This window comes from Symsagittifera roscoffensis, chromosome 10 (assembly GCF_963678635.1).
Source record: "Symsagittifera roscoffensis chromosome 10, txSymRosc1.1, whole genome shotgun sequence".
Lineage (NCBI taxonomy): Eukaryota > Metazoa > Xenacoelomorpha > Acoela > Convolutidae > Symsagittifera > Symsagittifera roscoffensis.
In genome coordinates, this window is record NC_087071.1 from 16,527,178 (window position 1) to 16,549,506 (window position 22,329).

The 22,329-nt window shown below is 45.1% G+C and overlaps 1 protein-coding gene across 1 annotated transcript in view; it reads left to right on the forward strand.

Moving 5' to 3' along the window:
- Window positions 1–21,925: 21,925 nt before the first annotated feature.
- The window catches only part of LOC134855590 (guanine nucleotide-binding protein G(i) subunit alpha-like), a 32,623-nt gene continuing 32,219 nt past the window's right edge, over window positions 21,926–22,329 (forward strand). Inside the window, exon 1 of the mRNA XM_063872127.1 lies at window positions 21,926–22,220. Coding sequence (XP_063728197.1) covers window positions 22,201–22,220 — 20 coding nt within the window. The 5' untranslated portion in view covers window positions 21,926–22,200. The remainder of the gene's footprint in view (window positions 22,221–22,329) is intronic.

The following is a 22,329-nucleotide window of genomic DNA, read 5'->3' on the forward strand; positions in this document are numbered from 1 at the left end:
GACAAATACGAGCTCTATCGACGTCTAATGGAGCGGTACTACATTCAGGATGATCAGGATTTTTACGGAACATCTTAGAGCATGTCAACTGTGGGACCGCTCCAAGAATGTCTTGTTGATGGCAGCCGGGGGCAAACAACGATTGCTGGACCCCCGAGCATGGGCATGATGAGTTAGAGGGAAGGTACACTCTCAGGAAGTGACTTGGCGCAGGAGAGCCTGGGTGTGCTTAGGCAATAAGGACTTAGCTAAAGAACCTGCCAGATTTGTGAGTTTTCATGTAATTTTGTATGTGTTAATAAAACTATGTACTTGGGTAGGTTAGTGGCAACGAATGTTTTGCAATCAAACTCAGGAAAAAAGTTGAGAGGTGGATTGACCAATCTTTGATCACTTTCATAAATTTTGGAATGAGTTTTATTATAATACATCTCTTGAACAAATCATTTAATCCGATTGTTTTAAGCACTTTTTTAATGCAAATGGAGAACAATGTTGTCCCAAAATGATAATTAATTATGATCCTAGTTTCAGATCCTGTTTCGTAAAAAAAGATCAAAACAACTGTTGAATCGAAACACGATCAAAATCGAATCACTACATTCAAAATCATCATGGATAAATTCCACAACTTAATGGATTTAGTTGAAATCTATGTTGGACTGGTCATAGACGAGCTCTATCGACGTCTAATGGAGCCGTACTACGCACAGATGATCAGGATTTTTACTGAACATCTTAGGGCGTGACAACTGTGGGACCGCTCCAAGGAAGTATTGTTGATGGCAGCCGAGGGCAAACAATGATTGCTGGACGGCCCAAGCATTTGCATTATAAGTTAGAGGGGCGGTACACTCTCAGGAACTGACTTGGCGCAGGAGAGCCTGGGCACGCTTAGGCAATAATGACTTAGCTAAACAACCTGCCAGATTTGTGAATAATCATGTAATTTTGTATGTGTTATTCTAATAAAACTATGTACTTGGGTAGGTTAGTGGCCACGAATGTTTTGCAATCAAACTCAGGCAACAAATTGAAGGGTGGATTAACCATTCTTTGATCACTTTCATAAATTTTGGAATGAGTCATATTATAAAACATCTCTTGAACAAATCATTTAATCCGATTGTTTTAAGCACTTTTTTAATGCAAATGGAGGGCAGTGTTGTCCCAAAATGATAATTAATTATGATCCTAGTTTCAGATCCTGTTTCGTAAAAAAAAGATCAAAAACAACTGTTGAATCGAAACACGATCAAAATCGAATCATTACATTCAAAATCATCATGGATAAATTCGACAACTTAATGAGTTTGGATGGAATCTATGTTGTACTGGTCATAGACGAGCTCTATTCTAGGCTAATAAAGCGTTACTACGCTCAGAATGATCCAGAACAAGTGATACCAACGGCTGATCTAAGGAACATCTTAGGGCATGACAACTGTGAGGACCGCCCTACGAAAATCTTGGCACGGGACAGTCTCAGGAAGAAACTTGGCGGAAGAGGGCCTGGGCTGGAGAGTGCAAGAACATATCAGCCAAGAAATTTGCCTCATTCAACCAAGCATCCAACTGTTTTGCAGAAAAGACAAACAGCAATACATTAGAATATCAGTAGCGAGGCTGCCTCGTCTACCTCATAATTGAAAGCTGCTGTGTGCCACCAAAGCGGGAATGACTGGAAGAGCAAGTTCAGATGAATGAGTTACTGGAGGTCATCAGAGAGAGGAGGAACGCACTGGACAGAGTGAGAGAAGAATAAGCGAGGACTCAAGAAAATGGAGATATGTGGTAGAGATTATCTGAGACTGCAGCAAGAAACACAAAAAAAAGGAAAAACTGAGAAAGGAACAAACAAAAGAAACAATCCGACCGTTTTAAATCGACTGAACGCATGTTGCCTGAGTTATAAAAATCCAAAGAATACATCCCAGGGTCGACGTACAATCATAGATTAGAAGAAGGTCTCGTGTGTAGTGGATGTGCTTAAGAACAATCAGATTAAAAACAACTTCACAAAGGTACTAGTTACTGATTCGCGGGTTTGTTCCTAATAGTAAATCACTTGCGGAATTCCTGACGCCAAAAGAATTGAGTCAAATGACGGAGATGCAAATCTCGTCAGGATCTGGAAGATTGAGATCACAGATTCGAGCTATTCTCTGGGATAATCGATAATGTGAAAAAGTATGAGATAGTTTGTTGAAACAGCTGTCGTATGTGCGCCAAAAGGATTACGCCAGGTTCCTGAGTGACCGCACCCTATGAAACGATTAATGGCACGGTCAGAGTGGAACTCTCTGCGAAGATTACGCATCACACTCAGAAAAAAACCAAAGTTTTTGGTTTGAATTGTACTTTTAATACATCTCTAGAACAAACCATTCAATCCGACTGTTTTAAACACCTTTCTAATGCAAATGGAAGTCAATTTTCTCCAAAAAAGATAAATAAGTTATGATCCGAATTTCAGATCCTGATTCATAAAATTCAATTCAAATCAATTTTTGATTTAAAACATGATCAAAATTGAACCAATACATTTGCAATCATTATGGACAACTTCGTTAACTCAAGGGATTTGGCTGAAACATATGTTGGATTGGACAAATACGAACTCTGTCGACGTCTAATGGAGCGGTACTACGCTCAGGATGATCAGGATTTTTACGGAACATCTTAGGGCATGCATTTAGACGGAGATTTCATCAGGAATTTCGATGTAACAATTGATCTTAACAATGCGATGTTCAGAATTCGGAACCCGGAAAGGAAGTACGTAATTAAACCAGTAAATTTGATAATGGTGATTGAAAATTAGGCTCCAGTTTTCTTGAGTGAGAAGTAAGGCTGAAAGTGAATGACGCGGCAATAGTAAGTTTACAGATGAAAAAATATAACGAACTAAGCGACAATAAACAAGTATGTATAGTACCCAATCCAAACAGTCAAAGTGCTGCTATTTTAGGAAGATCCTTCTTGATAACCAAGAATGGCCTCTGCGTCAGTGTCTTGTTGAATACTCTTGATATACCAATCACAATCCAGAGGGGGAGGAAGCTAGGATACGCACTACCTGTGAAAACTAGATATGAATTGTCTGAAAATGTGAAAGAAAATGAAGTTCTTGATTGCACGAATCATAGGGATAAAATTTGTATCTTGAGAAGATTGAAAAAAAATAAATTGTATCTCACTTAAGTCAGAGACACGATCGTGTCTCACTTAAGTCAGAGACACGATGGACTGTCGAGCTGTTCTAATTTTCCTGAAAGACCCACGCTAGAGGAACTGGAAATGGATATACCAGTATTACCAGAGATTGAACATTTAAGGTGAAAGGTAACAGACGACTAGCTCGAAGCCATCAAGGACGTTCCAGATAGGAATCAGGATGTTTTTTCGAGACGTAGGACCCAGATGCGGTAGAGCCCGTATGACTTGGAAATCGCCAAAAACAGAACACCAGTTGATGAGCTTCTTGGGTTTCGCAAACTACTACAGGGAGTTCATCATGGGCTATGCGGTCAAAGTATATTCAATGAAACAACTCATGAGGCATAAGGGTAAGAAGTTCACCTGGAATAAAGCAGCAGAGGCATCATTTCAAAGAATAAAAACAGAGCTGTGAGAAACACCAGTGCTAGGGATGCCCAGGGAAAAGAAAATGTACTTGCTGGACACTGGTGCATCGGTGGTAGCGATCTCTGGAATATTCCACCAAGAACAGCAGTGGAACGGGAGGACAGTCTTGAGACCGATAGCTTACGGGAGCAAACTCTTGAGTGATACAGAGATGAAGTAAGGTGCACCCAAAGCGGAAATGTTCCCGGTAGTCACCTTTGTAGAAAAATACAGAGCACACCTTGGTAGCGAGCCATTCAAGTTACGAATCGACAACAGAGCACTCAGTCGGTTACAAACGTACTCAATGGACCACAGCTACATTGGGAGATGGATAGTGCGCCCGCATACAACATGGTTATTGAGCACAGAACAAGGGACAAACATCCAACCGCCGACGGTTTGAGCAAAAAGACGGAGTTTTACGAGAGACAGGAGCAAAAGGAGGGCGACAGGCCGGAAATCAAAGATGGCTTCTCATTTATGGACAAGGTGACGTATGACAGTCTTCCACTCACGAGGTGGCTTGACAATTCAGAGAAACCAGTAGAGGACTATCCAGAGCTGCCAGCTGAATATGAGACGAATAAAATTCTCAAGAGAAAAACAGGGATGCCAATGAAAATGATGCTCAAACCAAATATAGTGAAGGAAACACTGAAAGCAAAAATCTACAACCTCGGTGAAGTAGAGATAAATAAAGTGACGTTAGGAGAAGATCTGAGGAGACTACTCGAGAAACTAGCCGACGATAAACCGGTAGACCGGAACAATGATAAAGACAAACCGGAAGTCACCATATTGAAAAGAGGGGAAGCGGCTCATGGCGAGGTCTCAACGATAGGCAAGCAACCTGACGACAAAGAAGTTGTGCGGACATTGGTCGAGAAAAACCCACAGTACATACTAAGATAGATTATGTTTCGCAAGAAGAAAATGACAGTCAAGAAGGAAGCCGAACACCTAGGACCAGATCAAGAGTCCGGGGAGTGGTCTAAATCAGAAGGAGACAGTGAGGAAGAGAATTTATCCGGGGAGTCGGAAGAATGGGAGGATAACTCAGAGACGGGTGGCGATGACCAAGACAGTCTTAGCATGATATTAGCAGAAGATAAATTGAGGCACCACGACAAAGAACTACAAACAGACTCTGCCGCAGGAACATTCTACCTACTAGCAACAGGATGCCTACGGAGGAGAAGAGCTTGAGAAGATAGCGGTATCAAGGAAACCATTCAGGGAGATATCGTGCAGTTCAAATGTCAGGACGAAACTGGAACTGGATGACGACAGGGGACCTTTAGAAGGATAGTTTGCGTTAAGCTGAAAGACGACATCCAGGAGAAACTGAATGGTCAAATGCTGGTATTGAAGGAACACGTCCAAGTGAGATACAGACTATCGGATCTGATACGAGCCCAGAAGAATGACAAGATGACGAGCAACCTCTCCAAAAGGATCCGGACGGGACACAAGGAGAAAGGTGACCTGGAGGAGGATAATTACAAAATATTGAGCCAGTTCTACAAAGAGAGAAGGCACTTACTCTATCACACAGCTGATGGTGTAGTAGCCTGTCGGAGGAAAGATGAGGAGAAGATATTACACAGGCATAATCCCACCATACTGTCACAGCTATACCAGACGGAAGTGTTGTTCAGATCACACGACCAGATGGGACATCAGGGGATAGATAAGGTACAACAAAGAATACTACACAGGTTTGATTGGCCAGGGTTGAGAAAGGCTTGCTAAAGGTGGGTGAACGCATGCTTGTCGTGTTTACAAGTGAAAGACCCTAGGAAGATGAAATTCCCACATAATTCCGTGGAAAGCTCGGAGTTTAACGAGGTCGTGCAGATAGATCATCAGAAGATACGCATGATCGACTCGGAATACAATCAGATCCTAGTAATTATAGACCACTTCACGAAACTGGCAGAAGCGGTACCATGCCAGATGGCCTCCCTCAGCGGAAGAAACTTGTGATCATTTGATAACGCACTGAATATCACGATATGGTTGTCCGATGACATTCCAATCGGACAATGGGAGAGCCTTCGTGGGGGACCAGACAAAAGAACTGATGAGGAGATCTCATATTGCTCAAGCGTATTCAACAACTTACCATCCTGAAACGAACGGATTTTTGGAGAGGCAGAACAGAACTCTGGTGAACATGCTCAGGGTATATTGCTTGAGATACAAGACAGATTGGGACAAACATCTGTCACAAGTGGTAGGGGCGTATAACAGCACGCAGCACTCAGCAACAGGGGTCAGTCCTATCATGATGTTGACTGGCTGGGAGAGAGCAATGCACCTGACAGTCTTCTATCGGGAATACGAAGGGAAGAAGACGTCGCCGCAGGCGTACGTGAAGGAAGCGGTCAGGAGACAACAAGAATTGAACGAACTCTGTAGAAGGAACACGGCGCAGGCACAATTGAGACAGCGGAAGAAGTACGATGAAAAAATAGTTCAAGCAAAACCGTATGCTGTGGGACAATACGTCTGGGTGTTCCAAAATAACATACCCCCAAAAGGAACTAAAAAGTTACTGAAGAAATGGAGAGGACTATTCATGATAACAGAGGTACACCAGCAGGGCCGGTTCTATCGCTTGAGTACAGGGCGTGCGGCGCACTACGAAAATCTGAAACCTCACGTCCCATCTCCGGAAGACTGGTGTGTACCACAGAACGTGGAAGGACTCGAAAGTCTACTCGTAGAGCCGGCATCTGAGGTGAACGAGAAAGGCACCAGAGGGAAGAATGACGGCAACGACGATGTGAGCATGGACAATAACGAGAAGATAGAGGTGGATTCGGACAAAGAATCTTTCGCGGAGGAAAATTGGAATGATCCAGAGCAGAACGAGGTACCAAAGTGGACAAAACCAGACCAGCCGATGACCACAGGGACGAGAAAAGGCGATGGCAAACGGACAGGCATGAGACACAACCGGTATGGTGACGACTTCTTGATTGAAAAGATACAACCAGATGAGATAAGCGAGGATTTGGTGACCGTGGGCGAGCTGGTAGCCGATGAAGATTGGCAGATCATCAACGACAGCGAGCATTCCTTGCAAAAAGACTACTCCGTACCGGCACGAGAAGTAGACCTGGAACGATGCGAGATAGAAAGAAGGGAAAATACAAACCTGAGGGTACTGGAATGGATGCATAATCTTGAAACTGACAAAAGGGAGGCGCAAAACATCCAACAGGTCGACGTGTCAGCAATGAAACACGTGAAGACAGGAAATCCACTATTTGCTTGGACAGCCACCGACAGGTCACTAGATATACCACCGGATACTTTGAACCCAGCACCATCGAAGGGGAAGGTCGATAAATATTTTTGTCCGGGGAGTGGGGGTAAACTTACCCACACCAAAAATTTGATGATAAAGAAGCTCAGGGAAGTAAGAGAGACTAACGGGTTGCAACTAGATCAGGAGGAAGCTGAGCCTACCATAGGAAGAATTTTCAAGACAAAAGTCGAATGAATATTCAGAGAACATCCTGATCACAGACAGCGACTTCATTTTGTCAGACAGGATTAGTGCGATCTGTATAACAGCGGACATGAGCTTCAACACGAGACTGGAAGCAGACATCAAAAGAGAATATCAGAACATGGAGTTTCTTTTCAGGCAGAGGCCAGGGTTGGGAGGAATGGCAGCGCTTCCTCCTTCAGTTTCACAAAATCCTGGTAAATATCTGTGTTTTTTGGTGACGAGGGTCAATGAAAGGAACACGATATATCCCGAGAATGTGATGTTGGCACTAACGAGTTTGAGGGACTTCATGGTCGAAAAAGGGATATGAGAAGTCTCAATGCCGGTCTACGATCCAAACAGGGGCAGGTTGAACCCTAGGGAAATATACGCCATCCTACACGTGTCTTTTGCAGAAACGGAGATAATGGTGCACCTACACAGGAAGTATTACTTGAGAATCGCCTGAGCTTTGAATAGACAGGGAAGTCTTGAGTTGGGAAACACAGGGTTCTTGAGCTAGGTAAAAGGGGGCACGTTCAGGTAGATGGATTTTAATGTAATTGGCATTACAATTAAATTCTAAAGAAATAATGGTGCTAAAGCATGAAACAAGTCTGCATGCTTTTAAAATGCCTAATTGAATTGTTTTATCGAGAAATTGTTACGGTAACGTTTTAAAGTAGTAAGGGGGGAGGTTTAGGCTAGGCATGAGCAGAAACATCATGATCTAAAATTAATCCTATTTTCAGATTGATTTGCAAGTTAAATTGACAATCAAGCTACACTTACTTGAACAAAACAGGAGAAATCTCGAACGGTTCTTCACTAGCAGTACTAGAAGAGGATATTTTTTGAGTTCAACTGGAAAGGTATTTCTTAAGTTTAACTGGGAAAGTATTTCTTGAGTTTAACTGGGAAGGTATTTCTTGAGTTGATTTGGAAAAAATAATTCTTCAGCTTGTTGATACGTGAGATCGCTTGAGAAGGAGCAACGATGGCGGATCGTTTCTGGAAGTCTATGCCAGCAGCGCTCAAAAGACGTACCCTCGATGAGCTATACAAGCGCTTGAGGGACCTCGATTACACACAAGTGAACGAAAAGCGGGCGGTGATGTTGAATGCCATCCTGCAACTGGAAGCACAAGGTGAATGCAGGGAGTCAGCCACTGAAGCCGTGTTGATGGTGGGCTACACTTCAGATTGAATATCAAATCAAGAGCAGACCAGATGGTTATCCTGTTTATCCTGGAATATGGATGGAGGCCAGAGAGGACATGACCTTGCGAGAAACCCTGCCTTGAGCAACAAAACGAAATAGGGTGCGGGAGAGCTTCCCCTTCCGACAAGACCGCCAGCAGGAGCAGGGACTCAGTCCACAAGTAAACCACCGTCGATGTTCCGGTCGCAACAAACAGAAGAGTCGTCTCCGGATCTCGGCAGCATAAAGAGTGAGTTGGAAAGGTCCCAAAAGGAACGAGACAAGGCCAATATGGATAGGGACAAGGCGGATCTTGAAAGGGATCAAGCCGAGCTTGATCGCGAGCAGGCAATACTTGAGCGGGATAAGGCGATTCTTGATCGGGATCTGCTGATGGCAGAACGGGTGCAAGAGCAGAGGCTACAAGAAGGTGTTGCCAATTGTGATCAAATAAAGTCAGAAATAGAAGGGCTACAAAGGAGGCAGCAAGCAGTCGCCAGTGGCAAGGAGAAAAAGAGGACAACGGCTGAACCGGCTGTCGCGAGATCGAGACCAGAGTCGCGGATGGAGGTAGACGAAGCTCCTCGGGCGAGGGGTCGCTTCAACTTGGAGCGTGTGGCCCAAGAACACATGAATGAGGGCCTGGAAGCATGTACATCTCCTGAGCCAGTTCTTTCCCTGCACAATCTAGAGACAATCCCAGTAAGGCCTTAGATAGAAATCTCGCTGCCAGGATTGACGGCCAGTTCAACCAGTGGCAGTCGAACCGGGACGGTCACGTAGCGCCTCAGGCAGTTGCAAGAGAGGTTGCAGTCAAGGGATCGCGAGAACTCAGCACGAGAGGAGCGAACTCCCACCTGGAGAGATCATCCAGTGAGGAATGTGATAATCGCAAGCTACAGAAAGAACACAGACGGTGCTTATCACAGGCATAACCGGATGGACTGGACGGTGGCACAACGCGCAAGGAGGGACGCCTTCCACGACGCTTCTTGGGCTGAATTTTTCACGCAGCCCGGGATACCCGAGGGTGCAGTCCACTTGATTATAGGGGACAGCCTGATACGAGTGTTGACGCAAATCCAGGCGCATTGGCAGGTGGGAATCTTGTGTTATTCTGGTGCTGCAAAACCCCGGATATGGCGCCGCTAGAGATGCTGGAGATGGCGAAAATGTACACGGTCACGCTGATGCTGGGAACCAATGACGTGTCCAGAGGCGAGCAGAGAAAGTAATGAGGCCGCAGGAGAAGATCAGTTGTATTCTTGAGGAATTGAGGATCTATCTAGAACCAGCCATACTCACTATTTGCACCGTCCCGTACATTATGACGGCTGACCAAAGAGAGATGAACGACAGGGTGCGCAACCTCAACGAAATCATCAGCCAAATCCAGCAGACGAGCGTACTCCCCGCGAGACTACTCTACGTGGCAAGCATGATGGAACACTCCCTTCCGGATGATGCGTCTTCGGATGGCATCCACTTCGACAGGCCCAGGGGCATGGAGTGGCTAAACGGTGTCTTCCAAATGCACATAAACCTTCTGGAGTCAGACAAGCTGGAGACGGGCCAGTGCACTTTTGGTCCACCCCCAATACCTCCCTTCTTCGCTGCTAGGCTATTGTCCGATCGTTTGAGAGGAAGAACCGACTCGAGAGAAAGCTCAAGGAGCAGCAGGAGTAGGCAAATAGAGGCCACACCGATGGAAGGAGACGAGGCGGAATCGTCCTCACCCCAGAGCTCGGTAGTGTCCTCGGTGATGGTGGTGGACAACACGAAGACAGAGAGACCGGGAGAGGCGAGCAAAGACCGATATCTAGAGAGATTAAAGGATCTAGACCTGGAAGACCTGGCATGTAGACAAGAGTTGGCGGAGGTTCAGGAGTTTAAGAATGTGTCGCACGAGTAATTGAGCAGACATCACTATGTGGACTGGCTAAAGGCCCACGAGGCGCACTTCGCGAGAGCCAAGACACTAGAAACCGCCGATTTAACGGGAATACCATAAAAATCAATAATGGGCCCAGTCAACTACAGGCCCCTCAAGCAAGTGGGGAGTCCAGGTCTAATCGTGGATCCTCCCAAGTATAGAACGGGCATAGCCAGGATCAGAGTGGCGATTCCTGCACAGCTGAGGATAGTCAAAAAGCCCCTTGAGCCAAAGAGCATGGGGATCCCGGACATCGGATACATGGGTCCAGATCTCGCCGAAAACCCAAGGTATAGTAGATTCTGTGGGACTTCACAGCTAGCCAAAACCTTGACCGTGTACGATCGATCAGACCCCGAAGCAGCGAGAGCAATCATCGTGGCAGGATCGGACTTCGAGGGGACGTCGCCGAAGTTATTTTGGTCAGAAACCCTAGTGTACCTGCTGCCTGGAGCGGAATTGAACTAAATGTTGACCCTGGTGGTGGCTATAAAATCGGAGACGCCGTGTGAAACAGAGCTGTCGCTTTTCGCGGGAATGAAGGACCACCTGCATGCGGCAGGACTTCTAGACCACTTGACAGGCGCGGAACCAACCCCCAGGAAGATCTCGGAAGCAATTTAGACGCTGTTTGCAGCAATGAACGAGGCGCAGGAGTTGGTAGCTTCTCAATTCGGGTCAAAGACGAGAGTGGTGCATGCCACCAGCATTACAGTTCGTCTATGCAATTTTGATCCTGATAGCAGAGGGCAATGCGCAGCGGATGCTCATGGCCGCTCCGAATCGCGAGTTGGAGTCAGTTAACTTGAGACTTCAGCATTTTATGAGTTGGCGACATCTTAATTGTGCTGGATGAGGTTTCCTGCCTTGAGGTGTCGAATCCTGCCTGACAGCTGAAGTTTAAACCGGAGCTAGGGGACGCTTACCATGCGATAACCCATCTAACAGCCAGCCTGTGGTTCCGGAGTATGAATCTAAAGATCACGAGCTCCACCAGCAGTGCGAGCGGACCGATGAATGAAAGAAAGAATGTGGCCGCGGCCGAGAAACATTTAGAGTCGATAAAATATCGCTTGACATGACACAAGAGAGAGGGAGGTGGCCATTTTTGACCTTGAGACTCGAGAATGCGACGGATCAGACGAGGTAGAATGCTACACCCCACATCAAACAAAATGGAATTTTCTTTAGGGGCAGCTGGAGGTGGCAGAAGGTAGGGAGATGACGGTGACAAAAAATTTGTCACAGCAGCTAATGAAGTCAACATTGGAAATTTTAAATTTTTGGATGGAGCATGCGATGGGCGAGCTGAAGACCAGGAAGGACCACGAGATCTTGAGATCCTTGAGCCCATGCTGGGAAAAGAAGTATCTGAACAAGGTGTTCTACCCAGGAAACACCATCTTTGAAGCGTTCGTGCAGGAGCTCTTGAATATTCCCATCAACCTCCTGCTGGCCTTGTATCTGGTATACCCCAGGTACTTGTTCAATATGTGTCATGCGTACATGTTCAGTAGGGGCGTGGGAACGCTACGGATTGATGGGTATTTGACGCTGGTACTCTTGACGCATGGGGAACTGACGGCGTTTCATCGGTTGATGAAGTATGGGGAACCCCTGTCGGCAAGGAAGGCTCACCCGAGTATGGAGACCTATTCGTACAAGTGTGCTGCCGGACTGAAGACATTGCTTGTGGAGTATCTGCTGATGCAGAATCGATACTTGATGTGCGAGGAAAGAAACCCCAAGACGAGAGAAGAAGTGAGAGAGGCGAATGGGGGTATACCCTTTCTGACTGATTTGTTTTTGGCCATGAGATCTGACCCAGTGGGGATGATTAGAGGCTTGGGGGAAGTGGTGACCTGTGTCTATGGGCCAGCAGTGACGTATACATTCCCGGATCCACTCGTGGTGGCGTATCGGCACTCGCTGGTGCACGTGAGCCTCATCAGCATTCTAGATGGGACGGCACTCAACTAGTGCTGACAAGAGGACTTGAGAGCGCAGATGAGTGAGACGGTGCTTTTAAAAAAGTCAAGGATCCCGAGCTAGTGTTGTGCAACTTCAGAGGACAACTGCAGTGCAGAATGGGAGGAAAACCTGAGGGTCCCATCGAGGTCTATCCAAAGTTTTGGAACCTGAATCCAGTGGCGAGGGACAAGAAGTAAGTCTTGAGGATCCCGGCGTGGACGAGGAGTTTCGAACTCCCGAAAAAGGAATTGGAAACGATACTAGAGCGGGATTTCCTACACACTTCCGTCCCCGAGTTCCCGACGGTGAGAAGAATGACCCTGGGAATGAACAGCCCCCTGGTAGTCCCTTCACTGCACGCGAGAGTCACGGTAGAAAGACGGCAAAGAGAATTCACGGATGGCTGGGTTCCTCTGTTTATTGGATACTCGGCAGCAGTGTACTTCCACACGTGTAAAATTAAGATAAGTTCGTGGAATATACAAGCGAAGAAGATGCGAGTCTCAATGCCCCCTAAGTTTGAGGTCCGAGATGTCTTAACAACACTTGAGGAGGCTGGACTTGAGAACAAGCTGCCAATATATGACGATGGAAGAACGATCGTCGAGGAGGGTCACATGGCTCTGAAGTACGATATGAAGTTTGCCAAGTTTGCCACAAGAAAGTGCCGAGCGCCTTATGGGCTGGAGGAGTTGGAGTTGAGGCAAGAGGGGAAAAAGCTGGATGCGACAGGACCCCTGTAAGTATCCCTCACCGAGTATACGAAGGCGGATCCGGCAACACCCTCAACCTTGTCAGTGGGCTCCCATGGAGACAAGAGAAGCCTCCCTGTAGAAAACAGGTTCAAGGAGGTGCTAGAAAGAAAGCAAGCAGAATCAGGAGAGGGAGAGAGCATTGACGAAACCCTCAGCTAAGCTGGAGAGGAAATGGAGGTGGGGAATACTCCCGACGCCGGGGCAACGAACAGAGAGTTCAGCGCCGGCACCACACGTGAGCTACTACAAGTATTGAGTGGGGAAGACTGGGCAAACACGGCCACCCCACCTTTAGGGTCTCTCCGGAAGAATATTGAGCTGCCACTAACGGGTGAACAATCCAACATGAGAATGGTGCTCTTGACCGATAAAGCAAGGGAGGAGAATACCTTTGAAGGCAACAGAGAGATGTCCGTGAGCACGTTGGACGAGGAGGCGTGGCAAAGTTTCCTGAGTGAGTTCAACCAGAGGGTGGAAGACAAAGTTAAAATAGACGACTTGAAGGAAGAACTGTGGAGCACGGCGGTGAAGTTTGGAGAGCCAGTCCTGATCGGCACTGGACTGGACGAGAAAGGGAGGAAACGACTGCTCGAGAAGATGATTAGCCTAAGGAAGCAGAAGCAGGACACCGAGGCCAACCCATCTAAAGATAGCTCTACTCTAAACAAAAAAACTGATGATAAAAGAATAAGCGTCGAATTGGATGATAGAAATAAGACTACTAAATTGATTAAAGATACTAATATTCTTAAGGCTAGAGAAGGGGGAGGCAAGAGTCGGAAAAGAGGGACCTGGACAAAGAAGTCGAGTCAGTGATGTTGGAGACAACACCCCCGAGTAGAGGAATAATATCTAAGAAACGTAAACGGGAGACAGAAGAGGCGAGTCCTTCGGCGGATGTGGTTTCAGAAAAGAATCTAAAAGAAACAGCTCCCATGATTCTAGCGCGAGGGAAAACAGCGGCCTACAAGAGCAGCTCAGCACCCAGGAGGCTAGCCGAGGTGCTGGGGGAAATGGAAGCCTCGATGACTTCGAGAACGGAGGATGACTTCAAACCCCAGAAGGCAAACGTGAAGAGGGGTTCGACTAGTGAACAAACGTGGGAAGTGGACATCCACAAGGAGTGGCTTTCCACGCAACGCCAAGCCATTGCGAAGCAAATGACGTGCGATCCTCTCGAGAGAAAAGCGACAAAAAATACCGCTCGGCCTTGGTGGATAGGTCTGGAGACCACGAAAGAACAGGAGAGTTGCCTGAAGAAGCTTGATAGCGGGGTGTCCCGCAAGCGGCGGCATTGGGCTACCCAGCAAACGGCTGAAATTAACAAATTAGAGTTTGGAAACCAGCTGGGGCGGTCTTGGGAGAACCTGCCTGCTTGAGTACTTTGAAGATACGATGAGAGCACCGTCGTGAGCATTGCCATTGATGGCGAATCCTTTTATCAGAATGGCAGGACAGTTGATGATCAAGTGGAGTTTTGCGGGAGTGGCGTTAGAGGCGTTGACCTCGCACGACAAACTTAAGCTGTGCGACAAGAGTCCGCAGGTGTACCAAATGCTTGTGCAACATATTGCTCTAGACAACTCGGGATTAAGCCTAGCGAAACGAATAGAAGCCACTTGTTTATTGGGATGGATCTTGTCAGTGATAACCGACACTACTGTGCAAATGTGCCATCAAAAAGCGATGGGAAGTAAAACCATGGAAAGGAGAGTCTCCATTGTTATCCTGAACGTATACCAGAGCACTGGAACCGAAAAGGAAGATAGCTCAAGGCAGTCTCTAGAGAGCCATGGGAAGCTTGATGAAAAACGAAGGTTCTACAGTAAGAAATTCGATGAGGGGCTTGACGTACATCAAAACTTGGTCCGAGCAAAAAAATATGCGAAACCCACAAAACGGGGAGAATATCAATATGTGTCTGGAGTGATGAGAATAGCTTATAACCCTTTTTTGGATTCAGAGGCCGGAAACGCCTTCATGAATTTTGAGGTGGCGGAATTGTTAAAATTCTGGACGGAGAAAATCATTGACATTGACCCGACGGATAGAGAAAGGCCAAGCCTAGTTCGGTTACTTGAGAAGATGCCAGAGGTGATCAGCGTGCCGCGCTTGAACAAAACGGTGGAACTAAAGATGGGAAATGGAAACGACATGTTGGTCACGAATTTGGGGACTGTTTGGAGGTTGCTGAGACCCTCTTGGTGCCCTCATCCCCATGCGAGTTTGATTGAAGAAATCACGGAGCGAGTGAGACTGTCACCACCAAAAGATGAGAGGATTTGGGTATTCTGAACGTGGTGCGCAAACTAATCTTACTTCATCAAAAGGAATCGGAGGAAATGACGAGCAAGTTGGAAAAGCTAGTGAAGCAGCTGGAACCGGGTAGTTGTCTGGTTGTTCTGGTGGAGAGCATTCCTGTGACGGACAATCCTGCATCAGAATACAATCTTTTCAGAAGGAGGAGCTAGCCACGTGATTTGTGACATCACGGAGAAAGAAAAAAGTGAGGTGCAGATAGTGGATGAATGCTATGCGAGCACCACTGTGAACATAGCGACGGCATTGGGATTCTTCTCGAGGATGTGCAGCTTGCAATCACTGGAGATGCTAGAATCCGAACACCAATTGGTGACGGCGTTGAGCGTGGAGTCATGGCCTGGAGTGTTACAATGGTCCAGAAGCACATCAGAGGATGGAAGATTGGTCTTGAGGCGGAGATGGGGTTTCCCGTGAGTGAAGCCAACAGTTTGCCGATGAATGCGAAATCTCTGGTGAGATAGGTGATGGCCAATCTGTGTGGAAGCCACTACCCATTACACATGGCGATGGTGGAGGCATCCAGTCAGACGGTTCTAATTGACAAAGCCTTCTCGATGCCCAAGTGTGTACGCCTGGCTCGAATGTCGCATCATTCACACAGACTGTTGAGGAAGATCCTGGGTGCTGTGCCAGGGGATCAAAAAGAGAACTTGAGTTAAGTCTGGGGGAGAAACTCTTGAGCTTAGAAAGCGAAAACACGAGTGATTTCGAGAGACAGAACGCGATGAATAGTGCCCCAGCCACGGAAGAAAATGACGTAACACACGAGAAGGTGATGGAGTTTGAACCTCTGTTGGAAGCTTCGGGAGAACGCAACCTCTGGAGTATCAACCTGACACATGGGGAATGCCCATGCCACTGCCTGGCACAGACAGTGTGGTATCCGGAGCCTTCGCACCTCTGCTTGATATGGGACGTGGAAGAAATTCGGTCAGTCGGGTCACCCAACCATCAGCAGGAGGTCACCCTTTTCGTGGTGAGCTCAATGCTGGCGTTGCAATGGATCGATGAAAACGGGACGAAATATCTAGAGTCGAGGGCACCAACAGCGGAATCAATACATGTCATTGATTACAACCGGAGGCTTGTGTTGGTTGAGTCTGCGTGCAAAGTGCTCTCCACACCTATGGAGGTGAGGCACGTGTGGAGCTGCATAAGATTCTTCCCATGGTTTCGAGCGACGTTGACGTCTTGGTTATACACAGTGACGAATGATCACATGAAAAAACATCAGAAGGAATATCGACAGTTCCTGGCCGAGATAGGGCCGGAAGCTTTCAAGAGACCCATGTTAACCTATCGCAATTCGATAACCCTGGGTTGGAAAAGAGTTGGTAGAGTGTCTCGAGATATCACCAAAGCGAGAGAATCGATATTAAAGGAGGACTTGGCGAAGAACGTGAGCCTGAGTTTGCAAAATTCCTTTTGCATGAATAGGGAATCTAAAGAGAAGGGTCTGCCGAATCAGGCGAAAAGACTAGAAGAGCAAAGGGAGTGGATGCGGGCCTACGAACAGCTGAAGGCATGGGAAGGGATTGCAATCAGTTCCCATGACGAAGAAGAACTGGCAAGGCAGCTTACAATGTCGAATGTGTCAGGACCCAGTACCTCAAAGACAAGGGGCACGAACTGAAGAAGGTGTTCAGGGATTGGTTCTTGAGTCGTGAGCGGGGGAAAGAAAAAAAGGCTTGAGTGTGAACTCAGATGAAATTTGAGGGGACGGAAAAGAAATTTTAATAGAAAATTATCGTTACTAGTCTATTATATCTACTATATAGATCAAAATGCTGCATGACAGGTTTCTGAATGAGTAAAACAAAAGAAATTTTAATCATTAGCATACAAAGCGAAAATTCAGGGTGCAGGTGTACGCAGAATTTGATTGCTGTTCAGCGATAATGTGACAATTTTCATGGTTGTGAATTTTGGGGTGTAGATAGAGTTAAATCTGCTGCAAACTTGTGTAAATGACCACTGGCTCTATATCCTGAGACGCACTCAACTTTCTGGGGGCTCAGTGACAGACGACGACACGCGATGAGGACATCGATCTTGAGTCCGCGGAGTATGTGCCAGTCGGTCATATTTGGAAGTTTGACCTTGACGAAACGTTTAGTCTTGATTTTGGGGTGAAATGCAATTTTTCAAAAATTCGAATTGAACATGTAATGCCCAAAATCCTCGCGACAACTGAAAAAATCAGAAATTAAGGTCAGAAGATTCGGATTACAATCGCGGGAAAGTCAAAAATAGCAGCGGTAAATTGCTATTCGCAATTTCCAATACATGATTCGAACGAGAGTAGAGCTGTCTTATTGTTGGCAGAAGACGTAAAGTGATTGCGAGTGGAGATGAAGTAAGCCAGAGTGGACCAGAGTGAACCTTCGGTGGAAAGGTTGGACAGCTGAAGCTGCACAATGGTCCAGATGAAAAACTTGTTTCTTGAGTTAAAACTTGCTTATTTCAAGATTCTCGAGTTAAACTTATTTACCCAATCAATTCTAGAGTTGCTTTATAGTTTAGTTACTATAGTTTAGAGGTCTTGTCGGTATGTGAATACCTAATTTAATTTTCTTGAGTGTGTTTTGTTTTGTTATGTTGAGTAAGGGAGAGTTTTTAGGTTGATCCATCTGAAATGGATCAAAGCTTCACTGTCTAATAAAAAGTAATTATACATAAGGTTACGACCCTGTTTTTAACAGCGTATGTGTATTTTAGGTGTTTTGAGAACTGAGTATGGGGGCGTTCATGTTTTCTAGAGTGTGGGGGTGGGGGTATTTTGGTGTTGCCTTTAAGCTGTAACGCGGGTTTCAGTCTCATGTCGCCAGTGAACCGAATTAGCTCCGACCGCTTCAGGTAGAAAAACACAAGAGATAGTGTCCCTGACTCTTGAGCCAATGGTTATAGGGCCTATTTTTCTTTAACCTCATATGTGACTTAAGTAGGCGACTGTTACAATTTTTCTTTAACCTCATATGTGACTTAAGTAGGCAACTTTTATATCTTAAAATAGTTTGCTCCACTAAGAGTTTGTCAAGTTACAACTACAAAGCGTGTGTTTTTGTAGCGCTTCTCGAAAAAAACGCTGCTTCTTTCTGCAAAGCTTAAGTGCCGCTAGTGACGCGAAACTGTTCTACCAAACAGTGAAGAATGTGATCAAGGGACAAATTAGTCCCAAGTTTAAGCAAGTTAGCTTACTAAGAAATTTTTGAAGCTATTTGAAGAGTACTGAAGAAAACGCGAGCGTATGCTTATTTTTGTACAAAATCTTGAACTCTGTCTAGGATGTAGCAGCAACTGAAGGAACTTTTTCAATAAGTGAAAGAAATTCTCGTGGAAATCTGTGCATGTTGGTATAAAGAAAGTCACGAACTTGTATAACGAAGAAGCTTCTTCACTGTAGCAGCCATACACGACTGGAACTCACTACCAGAGTTCACGGTAGCGTTCACGTCAATTTCTTCAAATCGAGGCTAGATAAACACTGCTGGCTCACATTTCAACCAATCTGATCAACGTGGACAAATATTGGAAGAAAAGCGGAATTAATAAATTTGAGACAAATTAATCGAAAAGGAGAACATCATAAGCTGATCGATAGAGGCGACAAAACACCTAAAAGATCAGAAAAAAAACTGAACTACTCAAATCAAGAAGATAAATTTAGAGGCATGACATAGAATTTTTTGGGTCCTCAAATTTTGCTGCTAAACAATTACCTGTTGACCCAGTTTTAGATTTATCATAAAAGTCTAACTCATGAAACATTCTCAAAGTTTGCAGTGCTCTAAAAATAAATAATGTTTCTCTACACTTCGATTTGGAAATTGTTTCAAAATATGTACTTAATTAGACGAACTTTTCACTGATGCGAAAGCTCTCCAAATTAGACATCCAAAACAGAAGAATTCCGAAGTAAACGAGGAAGTTAAGCAATTCGATAAACTAATGAGTACAGGCAAAATATCTGCCGCCATTGGCTGCCTTTCAGACAAGAAAACAAAAAGAGTACTTCCCCTAAACGAAACCTTTGATTGAAAAACAACCCTTAGTATCCTGAAAGAAAAACACCTTCAAGCCAAAACAGCGAACACTAACTATATAACTGAAATAAGTGAAGACACAATACCATACCACCCCTCTATATTCGAACAAATAAACGCCAAGACAGTTCGAAATCAACCCTGAAAACGCACGAAAAACACGGTCCCTCAGGTCCAGATGCGTGCGAATGGCGAAGTATATTAACTCACTTCAACCAGACATCCATTGAGCTTTGCAAAACAATTGCTAAACAATCCTATACAATAGCAACTAAAGTTCTCCACAAGGAAACCCTAACGGCGCACAATTCGTGTCGCCTGATACCTCTGGACAAAAATCCAGGGGTACGGCCCATTGGTATAGGCGAAGTACTGAGAAGAATAATTGGCTAAACAATCACCTAATGTATAAAACCAGACCTTAAAATTCTCGGCAAAAATTTCCAACTGTGCTTAGGCCAGAAATGTGGAATCGAATATGCTATCCACAGCTTGAGGAACGAGTTTGAGAAACCGGAAACGGACGCCATACTACTTTTTGATGCAGAAAATGCCTTCAACTCGCTCAATAGAGAACTTGCTCTAAAAAATGCAGAAATCCTTTGTCCGGCGCTAAATCATGCGCTGGCCAACTCATAAAAACCTCCCTTAAATCTATATGTCAATAACACGGTTTTGGCATCTTCCGAAGGCACAACGCAAGGTGATCCCCTCGCAATGGTTAAGTACGGAATTGGGATAATCCCACTAATTGTGCTCCTGCAAAAACCAAAGGTCACCCAAAATTGGTACGCAGATGATGGAAGCGCTGCAGGTGATCTTAAGAGTCTCCGCGCAATACTGGACAACCTGGATACAAGGCTTCCAGATGCAATGTGAAGCCTTCCAAGTGTCAACTCATAGTGAAAGAAAACAGCGCCATTAAAGTATTCAAAGGCGCAAATATTACAATGGTAAACGGTTTTAGCGTCCTTGGATTGGTTATAGGAACACCATTAGCATGCGAAAAATACATAAAACCAAATTGAAAAAACAGCTACTCTACCTGAAAAGCTTTCCGAAATAGCTAAAGAATCACCACAAAATGCGTACTCCTGCTACACAAAGGGAGTTCAAAATAAATAAAGCTTTCCAACCAGAACAATTCCGGAAGCTTTCAAGAAAATGGATGAAAATGAGAAAAACGTAAGACATCAGCTACTTTCTAGTTTTTCTGGTAAAAACCATATAACCGATGAAGATCGCAAATTTTTGCACTACCACTAAGGATGGGAGTATTAGCCCTCTACAGTAACACGAACTTTTCCAGAAATTATGAGTCGTCACAAGCCATTTGTGATCCGTTAGAAAACAGTGATCCAGAAATAGCTTAAACGGAACAAACTCTGATAAATAGAAACATCAAAACTGAGAGTCAGAACATCACACTCTCAAAAAAGGCTTAAATTTTGGAAAATTGCTCATCAGAAAAAAAACTGACAATAAATCTAGCGTCACAGAAAGGAGCATCCAATTGGCTAAGCGTGCTACCCTTAAAAACATACAATTTTTCCCTCAACAAATCAGAGTTTAAAGATGGATTACATCTGAGATATGGATGGGAATCACCAAACACCCCACGTTCATGCCCATGTGGACAACCGTTCTTACTGACCCACTCTCTACGCTGTCACAAAGGTGGATGCACCCACCTAAGACATAATGAAAATCGCGATACCTTCGAGACACTCCTGGAGGAAGTATGTCATGATGTTGAAATAGAGCCGAAAATTCAATCGTTGAAAGGCGAAGAAAGCTTTCACAACAAAACAACCACTACTGAAGATGATGCTCGACTTGACATCAATGCAAATGGACTCTGGGGAGGCCGATTCAGCCGAACCTATTTCGATGTAAAAATTTTCAACCACCATGCTAAATCCTGCCTATAAACTATATCTGACGTCTGCAAATATCATGAGAAGTGTCAAAACATTAAAATACCAACAAAGAATTCTGGATGTGGAACACAGCAGCTTTGTTCCACCAATTTTTGCTTGTACCGAAGGAGCAGCACCAGGCTCTACAAAAACCATCCAGAAACTAAGCGAGAAACGGAACGAATCATTCTCGGACACAATAAACTTTATGAGAACAAAAGTAACATTTGCACTTCTGAGGAGAGCAATCCTCTGCCTTAGGGGGTGCAAAAATCTTAAAAATACATCCAACATAGACAATTCTATCTGTGCTATAATCGAGGAGGGTAGATTTTAATTGACAATTCTCTCGATGCATTAATATCGACTTGATTTTTTCATAAATTTTGCCGATGTATTTATATAGCGTTGGTACGGCCCTATCCAACTTGTGCACGTACCGTCGCATGACGGAAGGGCCCATTTTAACTTAATGTGGTTTCTTTTAGTTCTGTGACATTTCTCCAACTAATCATCGGCTGTTTCCACATAACTTTTACTGATCTATGAATTGTCTACATGTTGCCCCTAAAACAATATTCGCTAGTCTATCGCCGCCTCATGATATTATTTCACACTGATTGCCTTCATGCTTTTTCTTGTTTTAGATTGGATGCTATATAGTTTTTTTGTGTGCAATGCTTCCTCAGTCACTGTTGTCGACTTCTTTCACTAAATTTGTTCAACCCTAATTTGCCTTTCGGCTGTTTGAACCCACTTCGAATTTCAACTGTGGCTTACCTGTGCAGCTGTGGCAATAATTTGACCTGTGAATGTACTAGCCGACTGGCTCTCAAGGGTCCCTCCCCAACTGGCTCGTTTCAGCTTAGAAATCCGAAACCGCGCGCACCACAAGTGGGCTTGCTGCGCACTGCACCGCGTCGGATGCTAGGCAGGCTCGGAAGGTTAGTAGCCACCAATGTTGAATTCATTTCAAACTAAGGTTCGTTTTGTTTACATGAAAAGTTATCGTGCTAAAATTTCATCTCGGCGTATGTATGATTTTTTTTGCGT